This window comes from Buteo buteo, chromosome 4, assembly GCF_964188355.1.
Source record: "Buteo buteo chromosome 4, bButBut1.hap1.1, whole genome shotgun sequence".
In the NCBI taxonomy this organism is placed as follows: Eukaryota; Metazoa; Chordata; class Aves; order Accipitriformes; family Accipitridae; genus Buteo; species Buteo buteo.
In genome coordinates, this window is record NC_134174.1 from 60,841,064 (window position 1) to 60,853,435 (window position 12,372).

The 12,372-nt window shown below is 43.6% G+C and overlaps 2 protein-coding genes across 2 annotated transcripts in view; both read right to left on the reverse strand.

Annotated features, from left to right (window-relative positions):
- The window catches only part of ABLIM1 (actin binding LIM protein 1), a 209,576-nt gene extending 204,437 nt beyond the window's left edge, over positions 1 to 5,139 (reverse strand). The window contains exon 1 of the mRNA XM_075026461.1: positions 4,903 to 5,139. Within this exon, the coding sequence (XP_074882562.1) occupies positions 4,903 to 4,915 (13 nt within the window). The 5' untranslated portion in view covers positions 4,916 to 5,139. The remainder of the gene's footprint in view (positions 1 to 4,902) is intronic.
- Positions 1 to 12,372, reverse strand: part of LOC142030373 (uncharacterized) — an 86,946-nt gene that overhangs the window by 67,559 nt on the left and 7,015 nt on the right. The window lies entirely within an intron of this gene.

The window sequence follows — 12,372 nt, forward strand, 5'->3', positions numbered from 1 at the left end:
CACACACAGCTCTGTCTCAGGTAATGCTGCAGAGCACCGAACCCTGCCAGGAACGTGCTCCTTCAGGCTATGGAGATAGCAGAAATCACTAGGACTGGAAGCATTTGAAGCTACAATAATTAACTACTCCAAACATGCTAAAATTCTCTACTTCTAAAATTAAGGAAATGTCCAGCCAGCTCACACTGTCCCACTCTTCAGATCGCTTGGCCTGAGAGCATTTGGTGATAGCCACATACTAGTTAAATCACAAATTAAGGATGTTATTACATGCCTGAAAGAAAAACCTCTGACAACAAGTCAGAGAAACATAGCAAGAGATTTCAGAGAATACATAGCAAACAATATTGCCACCTCTTAAGTGGCTGGTTCCTTTAGATATGAGCAAGATTACTGTGAAAATCACAGACCATAGTAAAACATTGACCAGAAGCTCCCAGCAGCTAGTTTTTAAACCAGCCAGCACAGACCTCAACCAAAACCATCACTGCCAGTAGCAGCAGCCACGTCTAAGCTATCTGAGGAGTACGAGAAAATTTGGAAAAGAAAAATAAAGGTTATTGGTAGAATACGTAGCAGCTCAAGATTTAGTACATAAACTTCTCATTGAAAAATCTGTGATTTCTCACACAAAAGTTCACAACTGTGAGACAGATCAGTCAAATGACGTGCACAGTGCGGATGAAGAAAGAACTGTTACCAGAGCAAAACATAATGAGCTGAAGTTTATCACCTTCTGTTTGAAATCTATCATCAGCTTGTGTAAGAACAAATTAGGAGCCTGAGAAGAGGTCCAGAAGGCAGAAATTCCCCTGTTCTGACCTGGCTCTGGGACTCAGGGAAATGAAAAAAATCATTTCGGTTCTTGTCTCACCTGTAAAATGATGACAAAACCTCCCTCTCACCAGTGTTACGGTGATTTATTTGTCTGACATGAGAAGTGTTCGATCTACATTTGTTAGAAAATCAAATAGGAAAAGACAAGGATCATAGTATAAAATAAATTCTTAAACTAAACAACCCTACTACTTCGACTATTGAGTAGGCTAAAAAATGTAATTACCTTCTCTACAACACCCACACTTGCAGCATCAGAGTGGCACAGTACAACCTGTTAATATTAGACAGCAATAATATTTCTTTAACACTGGCTTCTGTCAAAGTTCAGTCATTTTTGTTATGGCACAAAAAAAGGCTGAGAAGACACCACTGTTGGCAAACCTCCTATTTTACATGCCTTCATTTTCCTGAAGAAGTTGCCCACTGGACTTAATACAGCTCATGCTAATTCTTTCAACATTTAGAAAAAAATTTTAGCAAAGATCTTCATATCTGACCATACCAAACAGTACTATTTGTGCCTGTTTGCTCTAGGATAACTGAAGATTGTAACAGTTAAAAAAAGCTATTTTTCCATTAACTTAGACCTTCATGATAACAAGTAGTTTTGACAGTTTTTAAGCAGTATGAGATAACATGCACAAGTAGGTCACAGTTATACTTGGCTTTAGAAAAATGTCTTTCATCCAGAGAATTTACAGCTCTGCAAACAAGCCCTTAGGTAAGCAACAATCTATAAGGCTTACTCCAACACCCAAATTCAGTCATGTATGAGTCCCAATAGCAACTACTTAACAACAGCTGGAAGTAGAATATGAAGCCTTTTGCAAACTGCAAAACTGAAAAGCCCGACTGACGTCAACAGCAGCTCTCCACTGATCCCAACAGGCTGCAGAGCAGGTCGTGAGAGTGCCCTGGGAAGGACTCCAAATTAACAGAGAAGTGAAAAGGGATTTTCAAAGTTCGTTTCAGCTGCAGTTCAATCACCAGATTTCCAAAATTATTATTTGTTCAAGCTTCTGGGAATACATGTCTGTGCTGCTTCACCTGGCATTTGGTCAAAACATCTGGTAGAGCTGTACTAGGAGGAAAGCAGCAGAAGAATGTTAGAGACCTCACACTTTCATAACAGCAAGAGGTGAGGGACAGGTGTGAAGGACTGCAACAACCTAGTCTGTGAAGGGTGGAAGAAAACAATGGAAAATTTCAGAAAAGTCATCTTAAAGCACACATGAGCCATTAGTCCTCACAGCAACCCCTCTGAAAAAGTTAGCTACCATCATTTCCACTGTACAAGTGGGGAAGCATAAAACTCTTCATCTGGAGTTCCATTTAAGGCAAAATTACATTAATTTGTGTTATTGGTTATACTTTATGTATTGACTCACAATCTGTCATAATGTCATTGACTATATGGGTAGTTTTGGTTAAACAGCAACAGGGTACTAGAGAAGAAGAGTTAAAAGGAACGGTCCAAAAGTACAGAGGTACCGCTGGATTTCCGGAGTTTCTTCTGTCATCTGTTGCAGTCAGTTCACTAGACCATGCTGCCTCCTGGAGCAAAAGAGATGAATAGAGAGCTGCACAGATTGATAATATTGTGATGTTTTTTACCATCCCTTGAATATCTTCTGCAGTTTAGTAATAAAAATGGCACAGGTGAATGTTTAATTCTTTTGCTATTCTTGTTACGCTTGGTATATAACCAACAAGCAGACAGCTCCAAGCATCTGATGCATTCAGAATAATAATGATCACCTTTTGGACAGCTAACACAACATAAAGTATTAACAATCAATATTTGCTGAGCATGCAATCCCTCATGATACAGTGGTTTTAATGAGACCGCATATGCATGAGGTAATCTGCCTTCCATGAAGCAAAGGGTCCGTATCTGACATTTGAACAAAGCCCTAATCCCTTAAAGACTCCCTTCTTATTCGAGCTACATTCTCGTGAGTAACCTCATGAAGACCCAACATACCACATAAGTGTGTAAAAGTTCATACATAAGATTTTAACAGCAGCAGTGTTTAAAATGGTTAATAATAACAATGGTCTATACTGCTTTACACACAAATAGCCGTTGGTCAGTACTGAGTATTTACTTGCACAGACACACATTTTCCAATTAAGTCCATTTGTTAAAACTGAAAAGCAGATATTGATAGAAATTAATATCTTTATCTCCTTCATGAATCTTCTTCACTACTTCCATGAAGTCCTATGGAATCTCTCTCTCCCCAATTAATTACTCTGAAAAAACTAGATGGCACAGGAGAGCCTTAGAAAGAATTCACTCTTCATCTCCAGGCAGCTCTCCAGCAGAATCAAGCAGGCATCAAAGATGATGTGTTGTGCAGATGAATAGGAAAGAAGGATGGGGGGGGAGGAAAAGGGAATATGGCCAGTGGAAACATTCTCTGGCTTCCCATTCTGTGTGGTTCAGGTTTGGGGAGCCATCTGCAAAGCTGAAACTGCAGTTTTTCTGTCGCTTCCTCAAGTGCGGGTACCCCTTTGAAGACAACAAATCTAATCCATCCTACAAAGCTTTGCTGGGTTTTCCCTACAAGTACTAATGCAGCCTTAGCACACCACTGACGCTAATATACTTAAGTGTTCTTCCAGAAATGGGTTCTTTGGAGACCAATACAGTCCATTTCTTCCTAAAGCAAGAATTCTACTGTGCCACTAAGAATTATGCTGCTCTAACACCATTTATTATTTATATCTGAAATGGGCGTGATGCTTTAGGAGTATGGTCCTAACCACAAAATGCTGACAACCTTTCAGCAGTCACACAATGCCTTCCATGTGCCCGAAGCTCATTTGGACATCAACAGGAATCCAAGCAAATGAAAGAGCTGGTCCATGCTGAGCAGTATTTAATACATGAAGATGCAGAGAAATAAGGGGACAAACAAATAAGACGTATCCCTACATTCAGGGGTTTGTTAATTTCTAATACATAATTTTTACAAAGTATTTTTTCAATTCAGAGATAACCAGGGAGTGTTTTTACTTGTCATTATTGTGTAGATAATTTTCTCTCTTCAGGAGATGCTCACAAGTATTTCTGCTTTGTTACGACAACGTTCAGAAAATGCTTAACTTTATGCCTCCAGCCCTTTAATTGGTACTAACGATAATAAAAAACCCCTAAAGCACCAGTCTTTGGGCCACACCTGCATCAGTTTCTCATACTGGAAGCAGAAGTTTGGGACAAGACAGGATCTGCAGTCGACGAGGTTGATCTGTTCGTCTCCAGCCCACAATTACCAAGCGCAGGGCCAGAGTCTACGCACAAACGCATGCAAAGGACAAAGGCTACGCGAGTCCGGACCGTTATTAAAACAAATGCAAATCTGAAGTACAACTTCAAGGTGTTAATTTCAAGCCGGATGCGAATGCCCACCGGAGGTGCAATCTGACGACTGGATCTACCACCACACCCGAACAGGAGCACACTCCCTTTACGAACGACACGACGAGCCAGACGCCTCACTAGCGCTTGCAGACGCCCCAGTACCGACCAGTTAGCGTTTCCCAAGCGGTAACAGCCCCCGAGTTCCGACCCTCAGCCCACCCCCCTCCCCACCATATTCCCTCCTCTGCCCGCACACGCTCCCCTCACCATTCAAACCGCCCCAAACCCCCGCACCTCCCTGGCAACCCCCCCCCAAACCACCACCACCACCCCCCGGGCGCCGGCACAAGGCGAAGCGGGGTCAGCACGCCCGGCCCGGCAGGTGCTGCGGGCGGGGTGCCGGTCCCCGAAGGATGCTCCTCTGCGGCTCTAAGCCCTGCTGCAGCCCGCTCCGCAGCCCCTTCCACGGCCCGGCTGCGAAATGGCACCGGGCGGGGTGAGGGGAGAGAAGAAGGGGGGGAAAAAAAAAAAAAAAAAAAAAATCAAATCTCCTCGCCTTCCCCCCCCAACCTCCGCCCAAGCGCGGCGAGCGGGGCACTGCAGCACGGCGAGGCGCGCAAGGTCAAGCGCGGCTCCTCCGCCCGCGCCCAAGTCGTTCGCAGGGACGCGGAGCCCGGCGGTAGACGGAGACCCACCTCTGGCAGACATGGCTCGGGCGGCCGCCGAGCTCCGGCGGCGGCGGGGGCAGAGCACGGCCCGCACCGCCCTGCGCCCTCCGCGCCGCGGCGGCCGATGCGGGGGGCGGCGGCGGCGCTGGGCTGGGCTGGGCTGGGCTGGGCCGGGCGGGTCCGCGCCGCCGCCGCCGCGTTCCCTCCCTGCGCGCCCTGCGGTGCGTGTGCGAGCCCGCGCGGGTGTCCGTGCCCGTGTCCGTGTCCGTGTCCGTGCGTGTGTCCGTGTGTGCCGGGGCGGGGGCAGGGCTGGCGGAGGGGCCGCGGCCGCAGCGGCTCCGGTGAGGCGTGACCGAGGGCTGGGAGCGGTGCCGGGGGGGGGTGGGGTGGGGTGGGCAGAGGAATAAGGCGATACCGGCCGCTGGGGGAAAATGTCACGGGAGGGAGTCGTGGCACGGCGATGCGCTCGGGGAGAGTCACGCCGGCCGCAAAAGCGACGCGAGGAAAAAGCACCGGCAGACCTTCTGCTCCTTGGAGCGCTGGGTAGACGGGTCTTCGGCTAAAATCGCTGCCTGGGCTGTTCGACAGCGGTTCAGCTCGTTTACCACCCGACACTCAAGTCTGTGGCACAGCTTGAAATTCACCCACCGAACAGCAGCAGAGCACAGCAACTATACACCTGCGTATCTGTATGTAAATAGTATATAAACATAAATATCAGAGCAATGTTGTCTGCAAAACAATCTTGGCATTAACATACAGAAAAGAGTACTCGGCTTCCTCCTGGCACCTTAATAAGAGCAGCAAGCAACCAACTGCAAAGCACCGAAGAACAAGATCGGTATCTTGTGGACACCCCTCCCCACGGGAGCCTAGCCGCCCATCTAATAAAGCCAAATACTCCCAAGCCACACTCAAAAGAAAACCCCTGTGCCACCAGTTCATTAGAGGCTGGCAAGAGTTAAGCAAAACAACACGCTAGTTTGTCAAGAATAACAGGTTCAAAGACCACATCAGAATAGTGAAACTAAAACATGAGAGCAGAGTCTTATCAATTTCAGAATGGGCAACTATCAACTAAGAAACAGCGCAATCTGTGATGTTCAGTGAGGAGCCAGCATGCAAACTAAACAACGGGAGAAACTGAATCACACTCCTCCACTCTGCGCTACCATACACTATACATCTCCATACTAGCAAGAAGCCTACACATTTTTTCAATCAAAAAAACCCGATTACCAAAATCTTTGTATCTAAGAGAGGTGGTGAAGATTGCATCACAGTGTGTCCACAGAGCAGAAATGGATGCTAGTAACAGACGTATCGTACATTCCCACTGCCGTTTGACAGTGCAGCCTAGCCAGCATATCGGCTCTATCAGACCAACCCAGTGGCAGTGCTTTTATGCCGCTCACCTTCCCCATCACACCAACTGAGCAGGGAGCGCATATGTGTAAGAAAGCATGGAAGCAGCGGCAGAATGGACAGCACACGCATGCCTTCTCATCGGGTGATAATGCACAAAAAATGAATCGGCACATCTGGCTGTTTGTCTGAATTTGTGTTCATGCTCACACGCAGCAACGACTTTTAGTCGCATCCAGCTCTATTTGCCATGGATTACCCCAGTGTCCCCCACACCTTAATTCAATCATTCTCTTTATGTCATTCTGTTTTCTTGCCTGTTGCAAACGTTTCTGAATCCTGCAGCAGGAATGAAACAAATCTCAAGTTGTTCTTCTCCTTCCACACTCCTATGGCATCATCCTTAGTTGGTGACCTGATATCCACTTGAAAAACAGTTCCTTTCCCTGTCTTCTTTTCTGAAATGAATAGAATTTTCCACTTGCAAACAACTCAAGTTTTCCTTCTTGTCCAAAAGAGCCAAGGTTTTTCTCAGTCAATGTAGTATGACAGCATTTTGTATTTTTGAGTAATTTCCTATGCACTTCCTCAGTGAGTTTCTGACTAGCACTATCAAGGGTTCTCCTGTGTCATACTTAATAGATGGCTTTAAAAAGAAGGTTCAGGAACACGCAGAAATTAGCTTTTTAATGAAGAACTTCCTTTCTTTATACTGCTAGGAAATAGGAAGGGAAAGGCATTTGTAACTTGGGTTTCTATAGAACACAAAGAGTTTATTCCATTCAGTGTGTAAAGTCTCTAAGGCAGAGAAGTTCAACTGACATGTTGGTCAGAGAATGCTAAAATGGATCAGATACAGCACTCATTAAAAAGAGCTTTTTAGCTGGGTTTCCAAAGGAATTGAGGCTGATAAGAGTTTTATTTTCCTGTCTGTCCATCAAGTCCCCTCCAAGAATTATCAGATTTGGATATGGAGAATTTCAATTCAAGCTGAATAAAAGGTGTAATTCAGAAAAAGTTCTACATCCTTACAAGTTTTGTAGCAATTAGCACTTAAGAAGAGAAATTAAAATGAAGGAGAAAAGCTGCAGTGGGAACTCAACAGTTACCAGTTCTGAAGGGCACGTCTTCATCAGCCGCAAGTACCAGTCAGGCAATCTGCATGTGTGCAGCTGAATCAGCTCCTGTAGTTGCTGTCTCAGATCCTGCCAATACCTAGGAAATGTGGAAGGAAGCTGAAGAGGGTGGAAAAGGGAGGTACAGAGAAGAAGTGAGAGACCATGATTTCTGTTTTACAGATGAAGGCCTCAGATACTTGGATAAGAGATGTTGAGCCAGAGAAGATGGACAAGCCAATCCAAGAGTCCACTGCTGCTTCTGCAAGGGGTGGTCACATACTCTCCCATGCGCTCCCTCTTCTCTTACTCCAACCCATCTGCTCCTGCTTCCCTCACTGCAGCACCATTACCACTGGTTTGACCCCCAGGGAACTGCTTTAGCTTAATAATTAGCTAAGAATTGCTCACTTTCTTGCACTGGGCTAGTTTTCTGCCAGGTAAGGATACAGAAGGATACAGAAAGCAAGCAAAGGCTCAGATAAACACTGGAGCTGACAGAAGGCAAATGCAGAACTGCACAGCCAGAAAGGGGTGAGGAGGAACCATCAGAGGGAAAAGAGATGATCCTTTTGAGCAGCAGCAAGCTGTTCAGCTGTTTGATTGACTGAGCCATTTCCTGACTACTTTAGAAGTCCATTAAGGAGCAGTGATTGACATTGTTTTATTTCAGGCATCTACCTGAGGCTTCTGAATTAGTCAGCTGGGAAGCAGGATCCTACCTCCTACATTCTCTTATTGACTGTACAGACAGCCTAGGCTTCTAACTCAAGTTAGACAGTGTAAAAAGATCCACTAAGGTCAACAGTTTTTAAAGGTTTTCGGGCTTTAAGAGATGCAAACAGGCACCTCGGGATTTTTTAGAGGTGCCCAAACAGATTAATATATTTTAACAAAAAATAGGTGTTTTCAAATCCCCTATTAGTATTTTCAGATGCCTAAATGCCCCTAAGGAGCTAAGTATGTTGTCCAAGGTCACAGAGAAAAGGTATGTCAGAGCAAAGAATAGAACCTGCATCTTTGCAGAAAAGTATCCTAAATATTGGACTATATTCTCTGTGCAGCATACCTTGCTGTCACTTAGCCACTGTGTGAATATATAAAAGAAAATTCATTTTTCCTTCCATTAAGTAAACTGGATTTAGACAAACAGAAAACTCTCAAAAGAATGATAATGTCCAGCTAACCTGTAAGTTTGAAATGTGAAAACATTAATTGTTACTGAAGTCTTACAGCCAATACATTGCCCCAGTCATGATCTGCACAGCAACATGGGTGAGAATCTCTCCCTTTGCTTTTCAGTAGCTTTTGGACCAAGACTCAGATACCTAACATCAGACACTGTACCATCTTTGTAATATACTGTATATGTGCAATACATCACTGCGAGTTCTGTGCTTTGGCTTTCCAACAATTTGCTAGTACCAGTTCCTACAGTCCCTGCCCTTCTCCCTACCCTCTCCCCACCCCCTCAAAAAGAAATAAACTATTGATACTTTTAGCATGAAGTCTAGGGAAAATGAGGTTTATAATATCATTATTTGTCCCTCATCACTTTTGAACCAGCTTGTCACCTACGAAAGTAGGATAGTAGTTTTAAAAATAATTGAGATTCTATCAGTTCTATGTAAATCTTTTTTCTTTTTTTCATGAAAATCAGGGGAGAATGATGGATGAAAAAGCAGGTAGAAGTCAGCATTACATCTTTGCCTGATGCAGATAACTCATCAGTCAGAACATACCCATCTTTGCACAATGCAGTATGTGTCCTCTTGAAACTAGATCATTGTGATAAAAGTTAGGGTTTTTTTGGAACAAAAGACAAATTCTTACAGAAGTAGGCTTCAAAGAACAACTTCTGTGGGTAAGGCAAATGGCAAGGATGGCCAGGACTGTCCTGGACAATCTATTTAACTTACTTCTCTGAACTGATACAGGGATGCTGAAGAATGATGGAAACTACAGGACGTTTCTACAAGTTTTTACCATGTGTTCCACCATAACTCCACTGGCTCCTTTCTTAGGGAAATCAGACCTATAGCAGTCATACTAGAAAGGAACAAAATCAACAGCATTACTAAGTCTTATGATTTAATCAGAATTTTAATAAGCTCACAATAAATACTTCTCTGTGACATGAATGACATGAAAGCAAGACAGCTCTCTCACTTTCAATATAAGACTCTTACTAGAATCTGCAATTAGTCAGCAATGGACAGCATATTCACATAAATACACGGCTTTTCACGGATTTCAGTGAGCTTCAAGGGCAGCTCCCACTAATGTTTTTTGAGAAAAGATCCCATGTATATCTTTCAAAGGAGAACTGAGCTCCAAATTACTCACAGCAAATATTAACAGAAATGCTTTACTGAAGTGGGTTTTTTTTTCCCCAAATACCCCACATATACAAAGAGACTTAACCATCAAACAAAAAAAAAAGAAAAAAAAACCTCAAAAAGTTAGAAAGTTCCCAAGTAAGACAAATCCTGAAGTCATCCTCCTTATTTTTTTCATTGCGTGAACCAGTTTTCTTAATCCTCTGCATGTTATTCAACCCTCCATACTGTCCATGGTATATGCACTTTTATGGGAAAAAATATAACATTGAACCTACGTTATCCTAAATCAGTACTGACTACTGGACTCAAGAACCCAAACATTTTTAGATGGATTATGTAAAAATCATGCTATCACATAGATGCTATAGGTTTTATATAACCAGGAAATATTGGCAATCCTGGCAGCTAAGGAAAAGCCCCCAAATAAGGTTGTTAATATGCGGTCTATATTGTTCTTGCATCAAAATGGCTAACCTGTCTATGGGGAATTAGTACACAAGGGCCAAAATGACAAATTCATTTCTGTGAGTCAGGTTTGGAAAGATCAGCAAAATGTTGGCCAGCGTTTACTGCTGAAGAACTTCAGCACCACCCCTATGTGCGTATCCTTAGCAGGAAGATCCCAACAAAGAGCTCAGAGTCAGAAACTTAATCAGGTTTTGCATCAGGTTCTCACAAGCGTACAGATGAAGTATGTACCATGAATAAGAGCTGCGAATCTCGACTCCAAAATCTTTTTTTCTTCTAGTTTTGTATTCAGTGCATGCCTTCAGGAGATACAGAGACAATCCCACAAACTGCCTTTGTTGTTAATTATAAACCAGAGTTTTTAGATCTGCATCAAGTAGGGGAATTACCTCACTGTGTGCCCTACTTTACCCTTTACCCTAAAGAATTTGCTGTGGCCAAACTGAATTAAATTATGCAATCAGAGTTGGTTAAATGTACAAGCATTTTTACACAGAGTAACTTTTACATCATGCTATCAATCTAAAACATGACAGATACTTCCTTGGTCAAAGTTCACATTAGCAAAGGTGTTTATGAATAACATGGCAAGAATAGCAAAGAATATTCTAAATAAAACAGAGTCAAAATCTCTCAGCACTCTGATACATGGAGAAAGTTTTAGGAATCAGAAGCAAAAATTCACCTGTAGTTGCAATTACAATCAGCCAGACTCTCAGAAGCGTATACATTCTGCTGTGAACAGCTGTGCTTATGTAGGGTAGAAAGTTTGGGGCCAAAGAAATTATCTAAATCAATGTGAAAGCACATCAGTGAGTAATTTGACATTTGATCATAAGAGATACTTAGGTTTCTCCCCGTACTCCTGGAATTCACACATTGTTGAGGCTGTCTTAATTGCTCAAATGCTATTTGCTTTATACGTATTTTCTCTTCCAAACACTGTATTGCAGGGCCCTCTGGCTGAGAAGTATACAAGTGGACAGGCCTCCCTTCACAGCATATCAAGATCATTCCTTAATTAGCTGGTGGACACAGTTTGATTTGAGAGACACAAAGTACTGGCTCTTTTTCAGGAACTGAATGCCTTGATCCTTAATCATACTAAGTCAAGATAGCAACCCCTCGTCCCAAACCTGGCAGCGATCAGTTTTAGAGCTAAGGCACATGCCTGCGTGTAGACACATCCTCTTGGACAAAGTCTCCTTGAAATTGTGATGGCTGTTTCACAAGGACTCAGGACACAGTTGGGAAAGAACATGGGCCAACCAGCCAAAGGCACAGTCTTACAGTCACAGTAACAGTAACACGAATCTTGAAAGACTGCTGAAGAGATTTGGAAAAAAAGAAAAACATTTTTGTGCTGGTTTTGGCTGGGATAGAGTTAATTTCTTCATAGTAGTTGGTATGGGGCTATGTTTTGGATTTGTGCTGAAAACAGTGTTGGCAAGACAGGGATGTTTTCATTATTGCTGAGCAGTGCTTACCCAGAGCCAAGGCCTTTTCTGCTTCTCACCACACCAGCGAGGAGGCTGGGGGTGCCCAAGAAGTTGGGAGGAGACACAGCTGGGACAGCTGACCCCAACTGACCAAAGGGATATTCCATACATACGATGTCATGCTCAGCATATACAGCTGGAGGAAGAAGAAGGAAGGGGGACGCACGTTCGGAGTGATGGCATTTGTCCTCCCAAGTAACCATTAGGCGTGCTGGAGCCCTGCTTTCCTGGAGATGGCCCAACACCTGCCTGCCCATGGGAAGTGGGGAATGGATTCCTTGGTTTGCTTTGCTTGTGTGCATGGCTTTTGCTTTACCTATTAAACTGTCTTTATCTCAGCCCATGAGTTTTCTCAGTTTTACCCTTCTGATTCTCTCCCACATCCCACTGTAAGGGAGTGAGCAAGCAGCTGCGTGGGGCTTGGTTGCTGGCTGGGGTTAAACCGCGACACTGTTCTTCTCCTGTTAGTCTTGCCCAGTACATTCAGGTACACATATTCTGGATATTTTCTTTCTCTTGCCTGTTGACATCTACCAATAAACTTATCTGTTGCACATGCAAGATATTTAAAGCTCAGGTCTAGCTGAGTTTTCTCCTGCAATTTTTTTCTTTCAATGAGTTAAAAAAAACCAAACACAGAAGGTTTAATTTAGTCACACAATTATTTTTTTCAGTCCACTTTTGAATCTGTTTGAGTTTAGGGCTGAT